Here is a 25239-nt window from a genome sequence, read left to right as displayed (position 1 = left end):
CTTCCCCAAGTTATTTTTTTTAATATAAATTACTAATGCATTCAGAAAATATATATTTATTTTTTTAGTGTCTCATCATCAACACAATTTTGTTAATAATTCAAATTCCAAACAAAATTTTTGAATCATTATTTTATTATTGTTTTTAAAAGACATTCACTTTAAAAATAGAAGAAAAAAAATGTTGGGTTTTGTTATTGTCACGTTGTTTTGTCTTACTTTTGATTTTATACAAAACAAATAAAAATTTTGTTTAAAGATTTCGCAATTAAAATAGATAGGTAAGCGTGAGTACAAAGCAAAACAAAAGAGGAAAAGATAAATTATGTTGGGGGAGATTCAGATAATTAAAAAATCTTTTTGGAATAGGTTGGAATGAATATTTTCTGACTGCTCCATGGTCTCTACTCTCTAGAGCCCCACAACCACTGGAAGCATGCATCCATTTATATACAATATCAATAAACCATGCATATAAAAACAACCACTCAAATCAATTCATTTCAAGAATTCGGTTTTCTCAAAAGGTAAGCAGTCAAATTTGTTCCAATCCCACATGAGACCGGGACAAGAAAACCTGTTTGCTTTGGCATTCTCTGTGACCATCCTAAATTGTGACCGGGCCACATGAGACCGGGACAAACTGCTTGCTTTGGTATTCTATGTGACCATTCTAAAATGGGGTCCGGATCTCCTTAAAGTAACTCAACTTTTGATTTGGATCGGGACTGTCCGATTCGAATTTGTTGCTCAATATTACTTCGGGATTCGGATTCGTTACTTGGAATGTGTGCGCTCCATTTCGGATGGATTATCACGGATTCGATCGGACGGTTCTGATCCAAAACCCAAAGTTGAATTACTTCACTGGATTTGAATTCCGGAGACTTTCTCTTTCAGGCCCTGTTCGGCGGCCTACTAAGGAATAGAAATGGGAATAGGAATCAAAAAATTTGAACTAATTTTTACTGTTCACCGTGGAAAAATAAACTTTGGTCTGAGTGAATTTTTTTTCCCCACGTGAACAGTAATCTACCAAACAGGATCAAAGAAATTGAAGGTTGTTTGTACATATCACAAATTAATATACTTTATTTCCATTTATTTCCTTTTCAAACTTTTTTTTTATTTCTGATTAATTCTAATTAGGTCAGTCAAAAGAAAAAAATTATGATGTGATAACGAAAGTGTTTAGTGCAGAGGTAGAGATATTATGTCTGAACATGAATTGGCAGGATCCGACTTTCAAATTATAGGGATTAAATACAAAATAGAAATTAATTATATGAAATTTTAAACTTAGAATGAATTCAATTCTACACTAGTCATAACATTTTATTATAAATTAAATAGAAAAAACATGTATAATACAAAAATTAGAAAAAAAAAAAATATATATATATATATATATATATATATATAGATCAATTGACCCCAATTCAATGTATATAAATCCGCCTCATATGAACTATTTTGCTTATGCCGACGCTATTTTTTGATGATATGAAACTTTTATGTTTTTTTTTGAAGGTTATGAAACTTTTATGTTAATAACACAGATTATAACTACAATACAATTATTATGTTTTGACAGTGCAGTTATCTTACAAGTCGTTAGATTTTCTATATATTAAAAAAGAAAAAGAAAAACAACTGGATTAAAAATAATAAAGGTGGTAACTAAATTTATGATGTAGGGCAAAATTTAATAATCTCAAAATTTATCATTTCAGATATTCGGATTCTGAACTCTGAACCGTTGGATGTGAAATGGGCTAGTTCAGATTTACCTACAGCCATCCGATGCATTCCGTACAAATTAAAGAGGATAAAACATTTTTCTTCTTCTAGTCCCATGAGCGACCTAGCTAGATTGCTAGGTGCCAAAAGAGCCACAATCGAAGATCTTAAAATTAGGCAAGAGAAACATGTTGTCAAAACAAGAGAATCTACGGGTCTGTTGAATGGATATCTTTATTAATTCCAGTGTGGGGTTTTTGCTGTAACAGACAAGCGGATATCGTGTATCCTGTCCCAATTTTATTAATTTCCCGACTTTAAAATGCGCTTCTATTCTAACTAGCTAGATTATATTATTTATGCTACATTTTGGTGAATGCGTTTGCTTTGAAGCATTTTGTTCACAATATAAGAATGTTGTTTTTAAGTAGTATTTGGTTCGCGCTAACATATCATTTCATGTAATATCAAGGAATATTATTTATGGTAATGTGATGCTATTATGTTTGATTTTAGAATGATTATCGCTTTCAATATTTTATGAAATAAATAATTACAGTGTTTGATTTAGTATATATTATAATGGCTATAAAAATTCAAATAATAGTTTTTATTTTCAAAACAAAAATTATTTAAAAAATGATTCTAGTCAAGCAGAAATAAAATAAATCCATTTTTTCCATGGACAACACAATAGTCATGAAATATGATATCATAATAGTAAAATAATCACACATTACCATATTTATTTCCTTACTATTTTCGTCAAACACGATAATGAAAAAAATGGTATTGAGATGACAGAAAATCGCCTTCCAAAAAAACGAACCAAACGTCCCCCTTAAGGTCTACACAATTTTTTTTTTTACTATTTCATCTATATTAGACTTGTGATATTTTTTTATCAGAAATTAGTTAATTCTGTAACGTTTGGTATTTGAACAAGAAATCGATTGGAAATACGTATTTTGCAATTCCTATGTGGGGGAATTAGTTGGGAGGAATATCAAATCAGTATTTCAAAATAGGAACAAAACAAATGATTGATACAAGTGTCGGTTCCATTGCATTCAAAAGAAGCTCGTAGTAGATCCAAATCATATAATATTTGCAATTAATTATGTACATCAATTTTGCTAGTGGAAATAGCAATCCATACCCAAGTTGTGTGCGACACTATCAGGTAACAGGTAACAGGTCATGTGCATTCTGGCAACCTACCATCAATGTAAAATAAATAGGCAAGTACAGCATCGATCTCTTAAACATGATAGAATGGCTTTGGATTTAAGATTCTTGGTTTCATGTTTAGGCTCAACTTGTACATGTAACATGTACATATATATATATTAATAATGCTGAGTAATCAGTTCCGTTAATGAAGAAAGTGTCTCAAACAAGAACCAAATCTTCTATAACAAACTATTTGGCACACCCCTATTACAAGGTATCATTATGAGGACATTTAATTGCTGCATTTAATGTAAGCTTTAGGAATTATTAAAATGATAATTCTAGTATATATATCAAATTTTTGTGGTATATTTATTTGATTATTTAAGAAATCGTTTACAAATAAATAAAAAAAATTATAGATGCATTTTTTTATTATTTGGATAGGTCCATGAAATTTTATTGGACATCCGTTGAAAATTATTAAAATCCAACTATTAAAGATCTTAATTACTTGTTTAATGAAAGGCTAAACGACTTTTCACTTCTTATTTAACAATTGAAAAAAAGTATGTCTACAATTAATCTTTTGGTTTAAACATTACCTTTTAAAAATATCAAATAATTTTATAAGCTAAAATTTTAAAGAGTCTTCTCTTAGAATTTTATAAGCTGCATATTTATATAATTTTTATCCTTACATGCTGATAAACATGAGATAAGAAACGAAAATAAATTTAAAAATATATACATATATTTCAATGTTCTCCTCTCATGTCAAGTGTCATATCCCCATCTGTCAATTTGATTCAAACTAATTGGGAAGTACATCATGTCTCACTACTTGTACATTTATATTAATACTCTATTAGGGTTTAAATGCCTCAATTTTTTGTACCTCCATCGTACTTTCATTCTTTAAAACTTTAACAACTCAAAATTTAAAACTTAAAAGTCAAAATAAAACCGTTAGATGTGATCTATGTTATTTTCTCTATATGCTCATAAAAAATTATCACATTTCAATTTTGTTTTTATGTGAATCAATAAGTTCAAAAATCAACGTATAGAAATCATCTACATTAGTGCGTTTTTTACAAGCTCTTGATGATAATCAAAATAAAATTGAAATGTCATAATTTTTTATGCGTGCATAGATAAAATGATGTAGATCATATCCAACGGTTTTATTTTGACTTTTAAGTTTTAAATTTTGAATTATTAAAGTTTTTAAAAATAGAGACATTTGAACCCTCCTCTACTTAATATCTTACAAGAAATATATTTCTTTAATGAGGAGGGCTCAAGTGCCCCATTACTTCATGCTCTAATCATATACCAACATCTTTATCTTTAATTTCAAAGTTTAAACATACGACATAAACCGTTAAAATATGATTGGAGACCAAATTTTATATTTTTTTTGGAAATTTGTTACTTTTTTTTTTTAGATATGTACAAAATAATTGTTTTTAGATGGTCCACAATTTTTTGGAAAACCGTGATTTTGTACATATCTTAAAAAATAGTAAAAAAATTTCAAAAGTAAAAAATTTGGTCTCCAATCATATCGAGCAGTTCGAAGAATTATCTGTTTGAACTTTAAAACTAAAGAAAAAAAATATTAGAGTACAATTGAAACATAAAGCAATGAGACATTTGACTCCTCCTTTTATTTAATATATAATGAAAGATCACTTAATGTACATGCCAATAATACAATGTAAAAATCTCAATCGTGGAAGGCGTGTATGGGTACAACATTGAAAAAAAGGTATGTTGAGGTCATTTACAAAGCACCATTAATTTGGATGGTATTTTAATTTTGAATTATAATTTTTTAATTCAAATTATTAATCTAAACCACACATTGCGTTCTATAATCTTGAATTCTGTAGCAATTTGTATTTATATTTTTCTAAAGTTCTTTTTACTACTACTTTTTACTAGAGAAGTCCATTGATTTAAAATAGAAAATCATCATTCAATATCAATTATTTTATCTTTATATAAAATAGTAACAAATTCTAAAAAGACATAAATTTAATATCATATAATTAAGATTTTAAATTTTAAATCAAACAATCACACTAGACAATTGATATTTGGATTTTGAATTATATTTTTTTAATTCAAATTATTAATCTAAACAACTCATTGCGTTCTATAATCTTGAATTTTGTAGCAATTTATATATATATATATATATATATATATATATGAGTAGTCCATTGATTTAAAAAAAATCACCATTCAATATCAATTATTTTATCTTTATTAAAATAGCAACAAATTCTAAAAAGACATAAATTTTATTTCATATAAAAGATTTAAAATTTTAAATCAAACCATCGCATTAAACAATTCATACTTTGCATAACACCTGATAGACATGCATCGACCATACAAATTAAAAGTTGGATTGTCTTATTAGAATTGCTCGTCAAACTTGTAATAATAGAACAATTAACATCGTTTTTAGTTCACTGGTACAAAGTAACGTCAATAATTTGTCAAACTTAATAAAAAATATATTTTGTTACTCATCTGTTATATATATTATGGCAAAGACTTCTATGGACATAAGGACCTATTTGTAAAATGAACATATTTTTATGTTCAAAGTTCAAACAGTCTATCCGAACCGTTCATCTTGTTCTCCGTATTAATATGTGCTTCGAGACCAAATTTTACATTTTTCTGAATTGTTTTACTATTTATTAAGATGGGTACAAAATTCAATGGTCTGAATTTGATATTTTTTGTACCCATCTTAATAAATAGTAAACAAATTCAGAAAAATGTAAAATTTGGACTCAAAGCACATATTAATATGGAGAACAAGATGAACGGTTCAGATCGACTGTTTGAACTTTGAAAATAAAAATATGTTCATTTTACAAATAGGTCCTTATGTCCATAGAAGCATCACTCATATACTATTATTAGTTGTTGGGGCAGCTATTCCGTAACATCGATTTTAAAAAGATTTTTTTTTTTATGAATCGAAATCCTTGTTAAATCCCTACAATATTGTTATTGAAATCATGATTCAATTGTCAACTCAATACTATTAGCATCACAACAAGTAGGGGTGAAAACGGAGCGGATACGGAGCAGACAGTGGTAAAATCATATTCATATATCTTTTTTTTTTTTTTTTCTAAATACGAATATGGAACGGATATCAGACAATACAGATACGGATCTAGATCAGATTGAATATTTATAAAAATAATATAAAAAATATTAAAGTTCGTAAGTTTATCTAATTATAATAATGAATAACATACATTTTTTATAATATATAGTAAAATATATGGTATATATCTACTATTTGAATGCAAATTATTGAAATGTAAACTCATATCAATATCCTTATCGACACGGATATTCAGATATCGAATATTCATATCTAAGTTTTCGAATACGGATCAAATAGAATCGGATATTATCCATACCGTTTTTGCCCCCAACAACAAGGCATCTAACAATACTTTTTATTACGGGAAGGTTGGTAGAAATCCAATTTAATTTTGAAGACCTTTTGGAAAAAATAATGGTATTAATTTCCCTGGTTGGGTGTTTGGTGCACAGGTCCGTAGGTGCGAGAGAGCGACATCTAATTAGCGTACTCGGTTGCTAGGTCAAGCTTATAAATATAATCACAACAGTAGGGTTGCATTACAACATTTCAATTTTTATAATTATAAAATAATCTTTCTATCACATCGGCATCTCTGGCTAATTTTGACAAATTTTTGGAATGATATCCATCTTTTTAATTATTATTATTATTTTTTTTAGAAACTTAGCAGAAGCTGTCAAGGGTTGGCATTCATTAAGTGGAGGAAAAAGGGAATGGAAATGAGATTGTAAAATTTTTGAACTGATTTTTACTGTTCATGCGGGAAAATAAAAATTCAATCTGAGTGAATTTTTTTTTCCCCTACATAAACAGTAAATTATTTGCTTCCTCCGAACAGACTCTAATACTGAGATTCCATCCTACAAATCCTCCACAATAAATATGTTATAGAGCAACACACAAAAAAGTAAAAAAAAAAAACAGAAAAGCCTAGAAACTAATGCCCTTGCTTAATCAAACAAACAAACACACAAAACAAATGAAGCGAATTTACAAAATTACATATGCCATGTGCTATTTTATTGTAATGTCGAATTGTGAGATTTATTAAATATGTAATTTATTTTACATGTTTTTCATTCATTCTATTACATCTCTCAAATTGACAATTAAAATCACATTTGCCATGTGCTATTTTTTAGCAAATTACTAATGAAGCAAATTTACAAAATTTATAATTGTTCTCAATCCTTCCGATTGGTGTTTCGTTTACTGTATCAACATTGTAATAATTGGTTTATAATTTAACTTTTAAATGGAGATGCTCATAGTTAGACTCAAAAGCTTTTGTTCGTTTGCAAAAAATGTCTGCTCAAATGCCAAATTTTTTATTTCTACCATTCTTCAGAAAAAAAAAACTAAACCAAAAAGTCTCGTTTTCTGAAAAATTCAAATTCTACCACAGTCGCATAACACCGGTGCAGCTCATGAATTGCAAGGATAATAGTGTGTTACCTACGTTGCTTTTGTAATTTTATTTTCTTGTTTTCTAGTCTGGTAGATTCTACCACGCTTTTAATTTTGTTTTTTTTGTTATAGATTGATTGAATTTTGATTAACTCGACATAAACTTTGGATATGGATTTCGAAAAAAAGATAAAGTAAGATCCGACCCAATAACTTTAAATTATTTTTTCTTAAGATTTTTTTTATAATGTGATATCTTGTGATTTATAGTTTTTTAAGTAAACTTTGTCTAGATATTGTTAAGTACAATATGCATGTTTACTTTTATTTATATTTTTCAATTGTAATTTATGAACACTTATGTTTTTTTGTAACTAACTTTTGTTAAATATAAAATGCGCCGAACCTGCAAAACCCAATCATCTAATATAAAGTTCGGATTTTTTTATTAATTAATTATTTACAATTGAAAATATTATAATTCAATACAATAATTTAATTTAACAATATTTATCCTCATAATTCGGAATTTTAATTCTTGAACGCCACTAGGTTGATTTCTTATACTCTTCAATACTCTGCAAATTACAGTACACTGTGAGCCGTCAGTTTGCATTGAGATGCGTGCTATACCTAATCGGCTAATTCTTAATCCCGAGACATTTCCCTATATAAATCTACAGCTCTGAGCGCCGTAACTTCTCCTTCTGGATATAGAAATTTGCACTTTTCACGTGTTGACGATATCTTCTTTCATTCTTTTTAAAAAAATATAACTAAATATACCTGATAAAAAACAAATGTATGTATACCTAAAAGTTCTGATGGCATGCAGCCCACTACTGTGTAACCAAATCACGACTCACGAGGTCACACAATTTCTGGCCACATGCCATCAACATTTAGGCATAAGTTCGAAATTTCTTTGAAAAAAAAGCGCAGTTTAAAAATTCTCTCCCGAATAGTTTTTGTCTTTTTCTTTTTTGGTTCAGGCGAACAGTATTGGCACTATTTGCTTCAAATTAAAAAAAAAGGCACCCTTTGCGGAATTCGTATCCTCTGCATTAACTTAAAAAAGAATCTTTTGAGTTAATACACCTGGACTGTCCGATCAGCTTTAAGATTCGTGTGAATCAGACGGTCCATATCCATTAACTGAAAAGATTCTCTTTTGAGTTAATGCAGACGATGCGGACTCCTATTTGCGCTGTTCACACGCAATAGAGGTGATAAGTGCTCCAGGGGAGCATTTTGAGATCCCAACCGTTGATTACTTCCGTACCAAATCACATCCGTACAGTATGCTGTTCTGTTCTTTTAGACTTTCAGTAATTCAGTGGGGGCGTGGGGCACACATCCGTAGTCTCTGCTCTGTTGATTGTTTGACGGTCGACAACGGTCGATGGAGAAAACATCCAACGGCTGTTTCGTCAAGCCGGTCACTATTTATTACGTGGGCTTTAATTCAGTCAGACAGCAGCACTGGAGCAGCATCCTCATTTATTTTAGTTTGTTATTTTCTGCTTTACACCGAGAACCTTGATAACATTACATATGTAGTATATAAACTTTCTTTTCAGACATGCACTTCTATTGATGTAATAACATACGAGGGACAGTAGCTGGAAGGCATAAAATTATGGCCAGATTTAAATTGATATATAGAATGAAAACAACAACGCTATTCTCAATTATAAGGACAATTATTAGTACAGAACCTTTACTGTTTAAAATTAATGAAAATTAAAGAACCAGAGTGCATTAGTCTGGAAGTGGAACTGTGGAAGGACACATTTTTCAAATTTTAATAAAATGACAAGGGCAGGGGCATGTGCATAAAATGCCCTCAAGTAAAACAAAACGGAAATAATGCATTCAGTATTTCAGTTAGAAACAAACAGCTATAAAACCAACCAGACCACTTTCCCTCCTCATTGCCCCCTCTTTCTCTTCCACCCTCTTTCCATTACTCAAAATACAGAAAAGGTTTACAACTTTACAAAAAGGAAAGGAAACTAAAACCAAAACACAAACAAACAAAAAGGAAGCAGCAGCAGCAGTAAAGAAAGAGCCAAAAATGCTGGGGTGCTTCTCCGGCCTGAAGCGGCCATCTTCCGATTCTGCTCCTCCACCTCTCCCTATTTCCGACTCTGCTCCTTCCACCTCCGCCTCCGCCTCCTCTTCTTCCAACTCCGCGCTCTTCAAAAACTTTAATTACCTTTACGACCCCTCTGACGACTCCGAAACCCTAAATCCCACATCCACCTCTCCCACCGCTACTACCTCCGAAGATGACGTCAACCCCAAGGATAATGACCTGTGCTCTGCCATTGCCTCTCGCCGTTTCTTCCCGGCATGTCCTGGCCGATCAAAGTCGATCATCGACTCGGCTGCAGTTTCGGTTTATGGTATCGGGTCGGGTGTGGCGGTCCCGACTTATTCACCCGACCCGTACGGCGACTTCAGGCAGTCTATGGAGGAGATGGTGGAAGCACTGGGGCTGGACGAGAGGGCCCACTGGGCCCGCCTCCATGAGCTGCTGCTCTGCTACCTCGCCTTGAATAGCAAACAGACGCATAAATACATCATTAGTGCATTTGCTGATCTCCTTCTAGGGCTCACTGACAGTAAGGAGGAGTGCTAGGGAATTGATGCCGTAGTAAAACTTGTAGCGGGTTGAGGCAATGCGGAAGCGTATCCTCTGCGGAGGTTTTACCTGCGATGCTGTGCGGTGGTTTTGATCTGGTCCGTTTGTTTCGGATCGGACGGACCAAATCAGATCTTGTCCGAATTTTAAAAAAACTCAAAATTTGGTGAACCCTTAATCCAGACCGTCTGATCCGAAACGAACGGACCAGATCAAAACCATCGCACAGCACCGCAGGTAAAACCTTCGCAGAGGATAGCGTTTCGAGGCAATGCTGTATTGTCTTTTTGTTCAACTTTATTATTTTGGTTGTATTTTTTTTTTTTTTTGAAGAAACTAGTGATACCAAAATTCTAATATAACATAAGTAAAATTCTAGATAGAAATATAAAATATTTCTTAGCCTGTTTAGTTTTATTTTAGTTGAAGTGGTAGGGGTGGTGTCAGCATCAGCAAGGCTGGGGAAGGCAATGTGGCTGGGCAAACGGGTTTATTATCTCAAATTATTCGTCGGTGCATTTATTTTCCCTAACAGTAAAATCTATTTTCTTCTTTTCTGTTATATAATTCATAGTACAAATGTACAATGCACTCCAAAGAGTAGAGTACATTTCCCCTCTATTTTCTAGCACCTTATTTTTGTAAGCTAGGAAGGCAAATGCTGGTGCTAGGTTGCTAGCTCCCTTTTCTGAAAGCACGGAGATATATATCCAGTAATCTAGATTTCTAATAGAGAAATGGGAGGCAGTACAATTGGTTAGAAAAAAATTCTAGAGTTGTTGATTTGTTGTACTCAAAAGTCGAGAGTTCAATTTCTTCACGTGACTTTTGTAGATGTTCAAAAAAATCTAGATCTACACAGCTACACTGCTTTACGATGAAATTCATAGTTTCGATTACAGTTATCTGGAAATATATTGCACAACCAATGACAGGCGCGGACGATCAGACCAGAATTCTGAAAAATAAACAAATGGAATAGAAAAGAGAAAAACAATAATCAATTAAGACTCGGTAAGATCAGCAATAATTAATCCTATAACAAATCAGATTCCAGAGAAATGGAACAAAAAATATAGACTTGCATTTTTTTTAGTTATGAAGAGAGGTAGCTAGTGGGCAGTGCTGCAGTAATGGTGGCACTCTAATTAATAAAACCAATATTTTTTTTTGCCATATCTTATTTATTCTGAATTATTATTTTGAAAAGGGCATATTTATGCACACAGTTGAATTAACTTTAAAAAAAAAGAGCTAACCGATTATCAATTAGTAAAACGTACAAGCCTTTCTTAGATTGTACTTCCAAGTTACGGCCTTATATGGCCCCGTTTTTTGCTTGAAAAGAGGGTGAAACGGGATGCGTGAAAATGTAGTGTATGCATTGTACATGTGCATTTCTTAATTGGAGTAAATCACACTCAAGTTTCAACAGAAAAATTTCAATATTGTTAGTCGGTACTTTTCGGAGTGTCTCTGTCATGAAAGGCAGCATTAATTTTTTTCTCAGTTGGTGGAACTGTGGAAGTAAGGAGGATTGGATAAAATACAGGTATATTTTTTGGTAAGACTTGTACGCAAAAGATACAGATCTTATGATAGCCAACTTTGGTATGGTGGCAGTCCATTGTCAAGAAATAGCCAAAAAGCACTCGGTTGGATCGCATAAAATGCTAAAAAGCAAGAAAATTTTGAGTGGAGCCACTAATAAGCGCCAGCATTAATGGAGGAGTTGAACAAGAGCTCAAAAAAGCAGGAATAAAAGTAGAGGAGGGATCAAGTTACAACACTTGAAAGTTACAACAAAGTTACAACATCTATTTTTTTCATTTTCAAAGTCCAAATTGTCGATCCAAACCGTTAGATATTCAATCTATATTAAAATGTTCTTGGATACCAAATTTTATATTTTTTGAAATTTTTTTGCTATTTATTAAGATGGGTACAAAATCGCTGTTTTTTAATGGTGCAGAATTTTAATAAAAACAGCGATTTTGTACCCATTTTAATAAATAGCAAAAAAATTTCAAAAAATGTAAAATTTGGTCTCCAAGCACATTTTAATATAGATTGAATATCTAACGGTTTGGATCGACAATTTGGACTTTGAAAATGAAAAAAATAGATGTTGTAATTTTGTTGTAACTTTCAAGTGTTGTAACTTGATCCCTCCTCATAAAAGTATGGAGAATTGGAGATGTCCATAACCTAACTTTTTCTTTCCTTCTCTGTGTTTTTTTTAAGAAAAAGAACTCGCTTCTAAAGAATGAGTCAATTTGATCAGAGAAGAAAAGCACAATTAGTAATCAGTAATGGAGCTTGACAGCAGTAGAAAATTTTCTTTTAAAATATTAAAAGACTATTTCGTTGTATAATGCTGCAATTTTGGCTAAGTTTTCCCAGCCAATTTGACAACGATTAAGATGGTTTTTCGAATTTCACTCCAAATTAATAAACATCTGTTGTCTTCTTTTTATTGCCAAGATTAGATAATAACATCAAAATACTCAATGGAAACCGAGCTGGCACGTGCTATAAAAAAAAATTCTGATCAAGATAAGTTACACATCTAACTTAAACGAAATACACCAATATAAAAAAAAAAATACATTATTTCTCAAAGTAAATCCTGAAAGTTAAAGGAAAAATATCAATCAAGCGTACTACGCACTAGTCAGACAGATCAAATTCTCTCCTGCTCTTGATAGAGGCGCGTTTCTTGGTGTCGATGTCAACCTCGTCAATATCAGATAGAGTTGCCATGTAGCCATAGAATATTCGTTTCTTCTCGCCAGTTCTGTCATCCATCTTGACCAGCAACGGGTTCCGATCCTCATCCCCACTGGATCTGGTGGGCTGTGCACGGGCCCACCCTTTCCGATCATGATTCTGCATCTCGAAATATTTGACAAGCCCCTCAGCTTCTTTCAGACCTGATTCTGTTTTTGTGAATTGAACAATGGTGACACCACTGTGTCCTTCCCTATCATAGATTGACCTTGCCTTGCCACCAGAAAACCCTAGATCTGCGCATTAAAGAATTTAAACTATCAACCAATCAATCAGAACAATTGTAAATTACGAAACACATGGTTACAATAAGCGAAACTTTGATATTGGTGCCTCACACTCATGATTTCAGAGCAAGAAATTAGACATGCAAAACAATCCATATATGAAAGAAGATCAAAGTCATGGACAATTACAACACAGATGCATAAAGAACTAAAAAAAAATTGAATCCTCTCCAAGCTCTGATAGACGACTTTGGAATATCACAAGATCGATTACATAGGTATTTTAAAGTCTTGCATCCAACCTAGGTATATATTATAAAAATGTAAGAGCACTAGAGTAAAATCATAGATCACTTCTCCAATTCAGGTTTATAATTATGCTCGTTTCCTGTACCACTCAGTTTTAGGGTAGCAGGAAGGAAGCTTCAAAATACTTTATGCCAAAATAGACTGCAGATTAAAGTAGAGTCAAACAAATAGCCATGTACCTGTGGGTGTGCAACTCAGCAACTTTTAGGACACCCAAGGGTTTTGATGTATCATTTGTAATTCGGTAAAAAGTAGTTTTACTTTCTTTTTTCTAAAATGAATTAGAAAATATAGCCTTGAAGGAATGAATCCCAGGGGCCTTTCCTTTCTTTAAAACATAATACGGACTTCAATTCAGTTTCTATCCACAACAATGAAGCCTAGTCCAAACTAGAACACCAGCAAGTAGTAAATTCATATAGTTATATCTACCTCTTAATATATTATCCATATCCTTGTTACCAAAACCCTCGGTTCGGCCACCAGTTCTCCTCCCAAAATTGGTATTGTGTATGATAACACAGGGAGGCCAAAGGATGAGGTCCTCCCTGTTTGCTTGAGCCTCTTCTGGAGATAACCTCTGGTATCCCTTGTTATTGTCAGGGGATTTTTCGTAATTCCAACCCATAAGAACACACAAGGCCTTGTGAAACCCCAGATGATCCACACGGAGATCTGGACTGTGCGAGAAGTTGTATGAGTGCATGATGAGTCCATGCACGTCTTGATAGTCTTTAGATGCCCTGTACAAGAAGAGTGTGCACCAAGGTGTAATGAAAGAATGCAACAACCTATGCATCATCTTTTAGCTAATAAAATTTAGAAAAAAAAAAAGTGAACCTATGATCTTGGAAGCTGACAGACATAGCAAAATTATAGATAGTTCAGATGCATCACAACTTGTAAACCTAAAAACATTGTACTATGAAGATGCTATCACAAACAAGCATACTAACATGTTGTCTACAGTATTTTTTTCGAAAAAATGCCATAACAAGGTTGTATACAGTAGCACAGATAGCATAAAATCAGGAAATGCCAGAATGCAAATTTTGGATATAGCAGAAAGAGGTTATGAAGGAAAGAAACATGTTTGGATAACCCAATTCATCTCAAATAAAGTCATAAGATGATAGGGATAAAAAAGTTCTTCTAATACATGTTTGTAGGCACTTATCATTTACTGCCTGAATATATCACACAGTCAATGCAACACATGAACAATTTGCTAACAGCTCCGTGAAACATAAATACTATCCGATAGAAGAAGCCTCTTTAACAAAAGAAAAGGGACTAAATCATATGAAAACCAAAAGAATTATAGCAGGAAACAGTCTTAACAAAGAGTGGTTTGCTGAAAATATGCTTGTCAGCACAAATTAAGAATGACAATACAAGATTTGTGATAAACAACGATCTCCAGATATAAAATGTATTATACTATATAAACATATAGTGAATGAAGTCAATGAACAAACAGAAGTGCTGTTTGGCAAGTGAAATGGCAAGTGATGTTTAGCTGCCACAATACAACCCCATTCCACTCTCTCTCCTCTCTCGCTCTCTATGATATTGACGCAGAGAACGAAATGTACTTGTATGGGCACGGAAAATACAAAATTAGAAAAAGCATACATATTCCCATGATCATATCTATCGTTCTATCTAGATCAACATATGTTTGAAAATAGGTTTCTCACTAAAAGCATGTACAAATCCAACTTGGACGTGACTTCTTTTTACTCTCCTTATATAGAATAATTTATTTAAAAGCCAAATGACCTATAAAGGTATATTTGGTAGTTCACAGCATTAACTTCTAGCACATCATGAAAGGAAAGGAATAAACTCTGCTCGCATTTGTCAAAAATAGCCTACGAAAAGCACTATTATCTGGAGATTTTGTAGAAGCACAAGTTATAGGCTGAACAGGCTGTGAACCCTCTGATTTCAGAATTACCAACCAGTACTTCAATTAGGAAAGTCAAAATTTCACGACAGAACATGTACAGCATACCAGCAATGACACTCAGGATTTCAAAGAGCTACTTCAATTTACTAGCATTCTCGCAGGTTAGTTTTATTTTATGTCAACCAAGTGAATAAAGCAAATATTTAAACAACGAAAATTTTGGTAAAAGCATTGCATATAACTGCCCCTGCAGGAATCGAGTTGTGGTCAGCCAATATATGTAACAGAAGAATTTTAATATGAAATCACCAACCTACCACAATTTAAGAATATTGACTAAACCAGCAGGAAAAAAGTACAGGTAACAGAAGGTTTTTAATGTGAAATCACAAACCTGCCACAAGCATTGCAGTGAAGAGGCCCATTCCTCCTGGTATCCTCATACCTCTTCTTCAGTTCAGCATCCTCATATATCATCTTCACAAACTTCAAAAACGCCTTCTTCACCGCTCGCCTATCCACATCATCTGGCTGCAAGTTCCTATTCCCGCGCATATCATCATAACCATCCCCACTGATCCTTGCATGCTTTAACCCCCTTGGATTGTCCCGTTCATCCCCGCCCAAATGCGCTGACGGCAACGAATTGGGGATTGCATTGGGGTTTCCATACTGCAGCACATGCATCCTCTGCCTGGCCAATTCATCCTCCTCACTGAATTTCCTCTTCCCACTTGATGGCCCGTCAAAGGGAGGAAAGTGACCTGGCGGTCCATTGACAAATGGGGGTTCACGAAAGCCCTCAGGACTAAACTGGTTTAAGTGGGGAGGAGGAGGGAAACGCCTGTCAGGGCCAAATGGGTCGGGCAACGGTTCCTCAGGAGGAAGAGCAAAGTAGGTGCGAACGGTGCCATCGAATAGTACAATGGTGCGGCGGTCCAGATTTTGGAAGCCATAAGGAGGAGGGGGCGGGGGAAGAGAGATGGAAGCAGGGTCAGGGATAGGAAATTGAGGAGGATGATGGGGCGGGAAAGGAGGAGGATGTGCAGTTGCCGCTTTCTGATCTCTTTGAATTGTGCTTGTAGAAGGAGAGGCAGAGGAAGGACCTCCTTTAGAATTCCAAGAGTTATCATTGCGGTTAGTCTGAGGAGAGGGCTTGGCCTTGGAAGGTGACTCCCACCTGGATTTGCTTTTGTTTGATTGAGGAGGCTTGTTGGTAGAGGCGGTGGCAGGAGGAGGTTTCTGAGAAGGGGGTACGGTGGAAGCAGCTGAGGTGGAGACGGCGGGGGTGGAGGATGGGGGCTTACGAGGAGGGGGTCCGGCGGCGGAGAAGGGAGGTCCAGGCCGGCCGGGTGGCCTAGGGTTTTTCATAGTTGAAGAATGGGAATTCGAGATGCTGTAGAGTATATCAATTAGTAAAATACCAGAGAAACGAGAATTTCGAAACTAAAGCTCCATCGTCGGAGAAAGGATGGGGAAGTAAATTTTCCAGTGAGGAATTTAATTGGCGATCGTTCCTATCGAATAGGTGCTCGTTCGGCCGGCGCAAATTTTCCAGCACCGGTTGGATATTCAGTACTGGTATTTTTGGGCCTTCCTGCACTGTAAATTAGCGAGGTTTTCTAAAGGCCTAAAGATCCGAAAAAGGCCGTAAAGATCCCAAAGAGGCCGTCTGTTATTTGCCAGTAATTCTCTTTCATTCCTTTTTGTTCTGATTTTACCACGTCTTACTAAAATTTTGTTGACGAATTTTTCTATTGACACTACCTTCAATTGTTTAATATTGTAAAAATGATCTCCAGCAACCCTTAGAAGTATAAATGCAAAGAGAAATAGATATAAAATTATTTTGAAGTAATAGTCTTTGATAGTAGTGAAACATGGGAAGTAATACCAAGTAAAGACAAAACAAAATAGTCTTATGTATATGTTACATAGCAAAATTGTAAGATTAAAATTTGGAGCAAAATAAAACTTTGGAGCAAAAAATTAGTCTTATTTATTATGTTATATAGCAAAATAAAACTTTTCGTCGAATCGTGTTTGGTTGACAAAATTATGTCGAAGATGATTAGTACAGAAAGTGAAAGGTTAAAATTTTATCATTGTAATCAATAGAATATGTTTTTTCTTCCAATTTGGGGTGTAATGGATGAAAAAAAAAATTGTTGCAAATATTTTTAGAAAAAATAACACAAATATCCAACCGATATCTTAGCTTAATAATTCTCATACAAATTTTTTGTCATGATCATATAACAGCCACTGTATTTCTCATTAACTTTCTAAATTTTAATCAATCAAACAAGAAATAAGACAGAAAGAAAATTTAAATTTATTTTTTCTCATTAATTATCTAAACAACAAAGATATTAAATATATTAATTTTTCTTTCTATTCTATGTCATTCTCTTCTATTCTTCACCTCCCGTTTCTTTCCTCTACTCTCCATCCTGTTTGGGTGTACATCGTAAAGTATATCCATTGAGACTATAGAGCGTTTAATTATCCACCAATAAAATCTTTAACAAATTAATGAGCACTTTTGTTTTAACTTTTGATGAAAAATGACAGGTCAATGTTTATAATACACGGATTTGTAATAATATCTTGAATGTTTATAATACACGGATTTGTAGTATAGGTATTTATAAGGTGAAACGATCTGATTTTTATTTTACATCGTAAAGTATATACATGTTTCGGCTTCTAATTTTCATTTTGCATGAAACGATCTGATTTTTAGGATAAGATTTTTTCTTTCATAACAAGCACAAATTGGTACAATTAGTTTTTCAGCAGCCAAAATATGGCACAATAAAATTTGGAAGGCAAGTTGGTTACTTGGAAAATAAAAGATGCAATGTATATATCGTGCATATTGTGCGGATATTTTCCCTAATATATGCTCAATTTATTTATATAAATTTTGTCCGGTAATATTCATTTTCATGATACGCGTTTTAATAGTACATAGGTATAAAATATTGAGGAATATTACATTACTAGTATGGAGATATTTTCCATATAAATAAACAACATTTTTTTTTTGAAAGGTTGGTAGTAGCTAGTGCACAATCTTAGGTGATTGATTCTTCACCACAATTCCATTGGAATTTTCGGTTAGTAAATGCCTCATAATCTCGTTATTATTTGTTTGTGCTAAATTTCTAATGTGATGTATGATTATGGCAGAGATTTCTAGTGTATAAGCAAATCTGCAGCTAGCGAGGTCATGGATAAACAATCCAACAACGGTAATTACAATTTTTTGTTTGAAAACATAATAAAAAATTTCGCCTAATTTTGTTGGAATTTATCCAATAGCAGTAGTGTTCTATCTTTGTTATTGTACTTTAATTAATCGGGCTTATTATTGGTTCCTGTATAAAACTTGGTGAGTGTAACAACCTTTCTCTTGTTACATTCAATTTATTTTTGTTTGTGCGCAGACACTACCAGTGAAACTCTGTATAATTGATGTAATTTTTATATGTTCTAAGTTGGGTTTCAACTTTCAATTCGTATATTTCAGGGGCACAAGGATCTAGCTCTTACTCCTCCCAAAATGCTTCTCAGTAAGGAATAACATTTTTTTTTTCCTTGGATGTAGATTGCATTATTCTTTCTAAACATGATTGCTTTTTTTTCTTTTTTCCTTTTAATAAGACATCAATATTGTCATGAACTACATATGCGTAAGCAAAAAAACTAAGAGTGAGACTATGGTAATTTGTAATGTGCGGATCGGATCGTCTTGTGCATTGGATTCATATCTCTATTTTCAAAGTCTAAATAGTTGATTTGAACCGCTCAACATTATTATCATATAAAATATGAAAATATACTTGGAAATCAAATATTGTATTACAATTAGACTGTTTGATAATTAATCTCTTCGTTGCATATCATTTCCTTTCATTTTGTCCCAGGGGCCAGGAGCAAACTCAACAGGAAGAGGTATATTATGTCATAATTTACTTTATGTTTTAAGTTTATGTTAAGGGCCTGTTCGGCCTCAAATTGGAAATGAGCATGGGCACAGAAATTGAACTGAAAAGTACTGTTTCTGTGGGAACTGAATTTTTTTTTTCTCAGGAGAACAGTAACGCGGTCAAACAGGGCCTAAGTTTCTATGAAACTAAATATACACTTTACAGTAACATAATTTAATATATGTCACATTTATTTGTAAATAAACTCTTTTTAGTATCAATACATCTGTTCGCCGCCAACCATCAAAAAAATATATGTCACATTTCGGATTCAAATTCAGAAAACCCTTTTGTTCAAGAAAAAAGAAAGATAATTAATACGAAAGCCAACTACAGCTGAAATACGGCAGTGTATATATACTAAACCGGTTATTTCTTTGATTTAATAAAAGTGGTGCATATTATACAGAATGATACAGCATAATTTCAATAAAAAGAATTATTTTGACCAACTTTCAATAAAAATAAAGTCATTAGATATTTGCATGAATGAGTTAGATATACACATTTGACTCAAATTTTTTTTTTTTCTTTTTTGTTATACCAGATTGCAAAGAAGCTTCAAGAGCGTCTAGCTGCAAGAGAAACATACATTAATTGGACCTTAAGGGATGTCAAAGGACAAGATGAAAAACCACAAAGTTAATTAGAGAGGCTCTGTAGCTCTAAATTAATTTCTGTTTTGGCAAAATAATAATGCTTGCTTATATCATGCTATGATGCAATAAGCTGGTAATACATTAAAAGACTCACCATATAAAATTTGATCAATACTGTTCCGAAGATTTTTTTTTTTTTTTTTTTAGATTAGTGACTTTAAATGGCAATTCACAATTTCATTGATGAGAAAAACAAACTTACAATTAGTCAAATGACACTCCAATACAAAATCTAATCCTTTATTCTCACAAAATTATCTAAATTACTCAAAATGACTCTAATATTCTAACCTCACTTATATACACTCATAATTACTCTATTACCTTAAACTTTATCACTCTCTACGACCGGATCCGCTCTTTTGACCGCCGTCGTGCTCCGACGCTCGGATCTACTCATTCGCGCTCCGATCGAGATGGTTTAGAGATTCAATACTCTGAGCTCTGACGATACCATACTCTTGGCTCCGATTCCTTCCCTCTCTCTCATTCTTCTCTTCGTTCAAAAAAGTAGAGCCGATCGAGAGAGAGGGGAAGAGCTATGTTTCCAAGAATTATCTGGTCAAAGTAAATATCTTCAGAAACATCTGTTTTCAGAAAGCCATTTCGTTCAACAGTCAACGCACTGCACTTGTACAATATCTTCAATATCCCCAAATTTATACCAGGTTGAAAAAGAATTTCAAAACCATCTAGTTTCCAAATCAGAAAAACATTTGATTCGTTGGAGCAGAGTGCAGAGCACAACTAGTGTGAATGCATTGAAGAAAAAAAAACTGCAAAGAAATTGTACATAACAATTTTCGAATTAAGAAGTAAAATTGAAGCATGTGGGTATTCTAACATTTGACACAGCTTGTTTATATCAGCAGCTAGCCTTTCTACTTTTTATTCAACCAACAGAAAGCCCTCTTCATGTCTAACTTGCTACACCAGTTCTATTTTGTTCTTTATCAAATCAATATATGTTTCAGATTTCAAATATAAAAAAATTAACGACTATAATGATAAGAAACACCATAACAAGAATTCCATATTTTTCTTAATTAATTCAGTTAGACAAAATCCCCACACATTCCTTTTCTGAGAAACCAAAGTATATAACAGGCACAACATGAAACCCCTACATGTAAAATCAAATTAGTTGCACAATACCAAGCATATCAAAATAATCAACCTACCTAGGTGATCAAAATAAGGTATTTCCAACTCACAAATGAACTTAATTTACTGAACACCAACCTATTAATAAGAATTACATGTATGTAGAGCTAGATGTACAATCTATGCCTCGGTGGTTTGCAGGACGACAGTCGTTGGAGGTGCTTGGAGAGGCTCCAAAGAGGCAACTATATCCCGCATAAGAGGTCTGGCCTTAGGGTTTCGGTTGAGGCAATGGTACGCCAACATGGCGGTCTTGTGGACCGCTTTCACAGGGTAGTCGCCGTCAAGCCTCGGGTCCACGATGCCAAGCACCTTCTTCTTTTGGTTTAGCAAAGGAACAGCCCAATCAGCTAGAGTTTGCTCGCGTACTGGCCGGGATTTATCTAATGATTTCCGGCCGGTGAGCAGTTCTAGTAACACTACACCGTAGCTGTATACATCGCTCATTGCAGTAAGATGCCCTGCATTTCATCAGTCAGCTAGTTGTCATAAAGGAGATTGTTTATCCTGAGAAACAAACCTTTCCAGGGAAAGTAAATCATACTATAGTGAACTATAAATGTAACTTTGTCAGAAAAACAACAGGGAAAAAACATAAACATAAAATTGGCACCTGTCATGATGTATTCTGGAGCTGCATAACCATATGTCCCCATAATGCGGGTAGAAACATGTGATTTATCACCAACTGGTCCTGCTTTTGCAAGTCCAAAATCAGACAGCTTTGCATTGAATTCCTAAATAGTTTTCAAAACAGAGAATGGTTGTTAGAAAAATTGATATTCCACAGATGGTTAAGTTTCAAGATATTTAAAATATATCATGTTATTAAATATTTTTAACCGTTAAATTAATAGTTTATTATTATCAAATTTAATTGTACTGTTAAAAATGATTTAACTTTTACTAATAGTGGTCATATATACATGTGAGGTATACCGTATTCGATGTACGAAATTAATTACTTTGTTATATGGTCATCTACTGAAATTTTTGCATTCTATTAATAGTATTTTTCTTGATTTAAAAATTAAATTATATTCTGTTGAGATTTCTTTAACAGAACAATACCAATACTTACCTCATCCAGCAATATATTAGATGTCTTAAAATCGCGGTATATGACAGGTTTCTCTGCTTCATGGAGGAAAGCAAGCCCTTTTGCTGCACCAAGCACAATTTTCATCCTAGTTGACCATGGAAGAGGAAGTAATACCCCTACAATAGCAAATGAGAAGAAATGAAAGATAATTAATTGATAATATGATTTTTTTTTTTATTATTTTGAATCATACACATAACATATGCTTGCAAAAATATAAAAATAATTTCTTACTTGAGAAGAGGTGTGACTCGACACTGCCGCGTGGCATGAACTCATATATCAACATCCTGTGCTCATTTTCACAACAATACCCGACCAATTTTACCAAATTAGGATGCGAAAGTTGCCCAAGGAAGATAACCTCTGCCTGAAATACCCACACATATATTAAGAAAATGGTTTGTTTCAATTGTTCAATACAACCGGTAGCAAACTCGACTGATACCTGATTTGGCATGTTGGTACCAGTCGATAAAGACCCTTAATGGTGGTTTAAGGTTGGTGGTGAAAACAGGTACTGGTCTATATCAGCCAGTAGGTATGAGCACTAATTACCAAACCATTATAGTACTGATTTTAAATGGTACTGTACCAAATCAGCATCTTAACATCTTTCATCCATTATACACCCAACTTCAAAACAAAAATGTTTTAATTTAGATGTGGAACTTGTTAAATACAGAGATCAGTACCAGCCATTCCCGATGACCTTGAAAACTATTATCTCCATCATGAACCTTGACGGCAACTTGTATCGGTTGCAACCCCTCGCGGATTTCTCCATCGATTAAACCTTTATACACACGGCCAAATCCACCGCCTCCTAATAGAGAATCATGCCTGAAATTATTTGTTACTTTCTTCAGTTCTTCAACTGTGAATGCAATTAGGTGATTTGTAGCCGAATGTCGTCTTAAATGCTCGACTTCTTTTGGGTTAGAAGGGAGTTCAAATTTGTTTCCCTCTTTTGTTTCCTTTTCTTGCTCTTGCTCTTGCTCTTGCTCTTCTTTCTTTGATGGACTCTCGGCTTTTGACGACTCTATACAATCAACAAAGAATCATAAGTACAATAATTAAAAATTTTGTGGTGAAACTCACATGGGTAATAAAAAATCAGAAAAGAAAGAATCCAATCAGAAGAACTCTTGTGGTGAATCAGTTTCAGGGGTATGATTGTATGAAAAATAATTTTAAGAGAAAATACACATGTTATTTTTTCTTTGAACTCAAGTAATGATTGATATGTAATAAGAAGGGAAAGAAAAAATAAATTAAACAGAAGAAAACAAAGAAAATTAACCAAGAGAAGAAGAAGATGACTATATACTAACCTGATTTGACGTTGGAAAATACTCTGTTGATAGATGTTGGCACCACTCCACTGACTCCTGACAAGCAATTTCCCATTGTTTTGTTTATACTTTATACCCTTCCTTTTGTTTTGAGGATATATATCTAAGATGATATAGCTCCTTTAACAGGAGGTGCTCAGCAGCATATATCTTTGCCTCACAAAACAAATGAGAGGAAAGGCGGAGACAAACAGCAGCCTCTTTCACTTTGGACTCTTATTTTGTTCTCTTTTACTTTTCTTCTTTTAAAATCGTTGTTTGCTGAGTCTCTTGCTTTCACTATGGAGATGCACTGAGAAGGAAATTAAGAACGAGGAATCAAGCGCTGGAGATATAGCTACAAAAAGAAGCAGAGAGAGGAAGACAAGATCAGAGAAATTCCTATATATAGAAATCCATCAGCTAAACAGTAGTGTTTACTTAGAATATGACGCTTTCTGGGAAGCTACAAGCCTACAACGATGAAGAGAGGATTTATTTAGTAGCCGTCTAAACCAATTAATTGCGTCCTTTTCATGTCAGTTTTTTCTCCTCTCTCTCTCTCTCTCTCTCTCTCGTGTGACAGTTTCTCTGTTTTCTTGTGATAAATGAGAGTCAAAAGACACAAAGAGCCAAAAACTATATGGCTCCTACACCAAATAACGCTGTTTTATTTGAATTGTTTTTAAGGTCATTAATAAATGCAGATAACTGATGGAATGGTCACGATGAATGACAGATTGACCGATTTACCCTTATAATCATGATAAACGTTCTGCGTAGTTTCTTATTAACCTTTTAGATTAGATATGAGAATGATCATCATCAGTGAGAAAAAATTGAAATTTGAAAAATACAATTTACCATAAAGTTAAAAACCCACAAGTATATCAAATTCAAAAATTAATTTTAGAAAAAAATATGCACTCTTAGTTATGCCGTTGACTTATATATAAGATAAATCTAAAACAACAAATATAATACAAATTATTAACAAGGGTAAAATTGTCATATAAAAAAGAAAAGAGTGCCCCAAGAGAAATTGGTGCTGTCCAAAGCAGTGCCTGATAAATTTATTGTGGACCAGGACCATCCGAGAAAGATGAGGAAAGAAAGAGGAAGGAATGCTGTCATGCTGAGCTTACTAAAGTGAGGTTGGTGTTCTATCCTACGGAATTAAATTCCTTTGTGAGAGGATATAATTTTCTATTGCTGGTATGGTTCTCTCCAGTTTCTACCAGAACGGAGAACCACCCATATGCTGGATTACTTTAATGACAGTTCTACATTTTGTTTATAATATTTGAATTCTTAATGATATCACATGTTATAGGTGCACAGTGCACTAACAATACTAAACGGCTAAAGCTCATTAATTTCTTCATACACATGATGTTATCATTGTGTTAAGTGCTTTCCTCTTCAGCATAGGAGTCGAAAATATCAAAATATGATATTTGTAAATGTAATTTTTTTATAAAATCAGGCGGGCTTTAAATTTACATGGTAGATAAATGGACACCTCCGTTTTCGCATAACCGAAGAGAAATTGAACAACTTGACGTCCCAATCGGAGAGGCATAGCCCACCAAAACCCAAAATGGAGCGAGCGTTATCAATCAGGGGGGGCCC

The 25239-nt window shown here is 33.6% G+C and overlaps 3 protein-coding genes across 4 annotated transcripts; 1 reads left to right on the top strand and 2 right to left on the bottom strand.

Annotated features, from left to right (window-relative positions):
• Nucleotides 1-9413: 9413 nt before the first annotated feature.
• OFP12 (ovate family protein 12) lies at nt 9414-10504 on the top strand. Its single transcript, XM_078308522.1, has 2 exons — nt 9414-10149; nt 10384-10504. Exon 1 carries the CDS (start codon nt 9546-9548, stop codon nt 10110-10112), a length of 567 nt encoding a protein of 188 aa, XP_078164648.1. The 5' UTR covers nt 9414-9545; the 3' UTR covers nt 10113-10149; nt 10384-10504.
• Nucleotides 10505-12625: 2121 nt separating this feature from the next.
• Nucleotides 12626-16943, bottom strand: LOC144559292 (RNA recognition motif XS domain protein). The gene is made up of 3 exons (XM_078308311.1): nt 15748-16943; nt 13874-14184; nt 12626-13141 (listed from the first exon to the last, which is right to left on the bottom strand). Exons 1-3 carry the CDS (start codon nt 16722-16724, stop codon nt 12786-12788), a joined length of 1644 nt encoding a protein of 547 aa, XP_078164437.1. The 5' UTR covers nt 16725-16943; the 3' UTR covers nt 12626-12785.
• Nucleotides 16944-21017: 4074 nt separating this feature from the next.
• LOC144559218 (Protein kinase superfamily protein) lies at nt 21018-24259 on the bottom strand. Of its 2 annotated transcripts, XM_078308212.1 has the most exons (7): nt 24078-24259; nt 23608-23965; nt 22969-23315; nt 22508-22643; nt 22253-22389; nt 21785-21908; nt 21018-21632 (listed from the first exon to the last, which is right to left on the bottom strand). In XM_078308212.1, exons 2-7 carry the CDS (start codon nt 23681-23683, stop codon nt 21292-21294), a joined length of 1161 nt encoding a protein of 386 aa, XP_078164338.1. In that variant the 5' UTR covers nt 23684-23965; nt 24078-24259; the 3' UTR covers nt 21018-21291. The 2 variants fall into 2 exon arrangements, with proteins under 2 accessions (XP_078164338.1, XP_078164339.1); XM_078308213.1 differs by having other exon boundaries at nt 21512-21650; nt 23608-24169.
• Nucleotides 24260-25239: the final 980 nt, after the last annotated feature.

The sequence above is a fragment of the Carex rostrata genome, chromosome 9 (assembly GCF_964058835.1).
Source record: "Carex rostrata chromosome 9, lpCarRost1.2, whole genome shotgun sequence".
Taxonomy (NCBI): Eukaryota; Viridiplantae; Streptophyta; class Magnoliopsida; order Poales; family Cyperaceae; genus Carex; species Carex rostrata.
This window is presented reverse-complemented; position numbering and strand designations above follow the sequence as displayed.

Excerpts from the sequence above, each read along its gene's own strand:
- OFP12 (XM_078308522.1), top strand. The coding sequence starts at position 9,546 with ATGCTGGGGTGCTTCTCCGGCCTGAAGCGGCCATCTTCCGATTCTGCT.
- LOC144559292 (XM_078308311.1), bottom strand. The coding sequence starts at position 16,724 with ATGAAAAACCCTAGGCCACCCGGCCGGCCTGGACCTCCCTTCTCCGCC. Across the intron at positions 14,185-15,747 it reads CACTGCAATGCTTGTGGCAG|GGCATCTAAAGACTATCAAG; the intron begins GTTTGTGATTTC and ends CTTCTTGTACAG. Across the intron at positions 13,142-13,873 it reads TATGGATAATATATTAAGAG|ATCTAGGGTTTTCTGGTGGC; the intron begins GTAGATATAACT and ends TTTAATGCGCAG.
- LOC144559218 (XM_078308212.1), bottom strand. The coding sequence starts at position 23,683 with ATGGGAAATTGCTTGTCAGGAGTCAGTGGAGTGGTGCCAACATCTATC. Across the intron at positions 23,316-23,607 it reads ATTTTCCAACGTCAAATCAG|AGTCGTCAAAAGCCGAGAGT; the intron begins GTTAGTATATAG and ends TTGATTGTATAG. Across the intron at positions 22,390-22,507 it reads CGAGTCACACCTCTTCTCAA|GGGTATTACTTCCTCTTCCA; the intron begins GTAAGAAATTAT and ends TTGCTATTGTAG.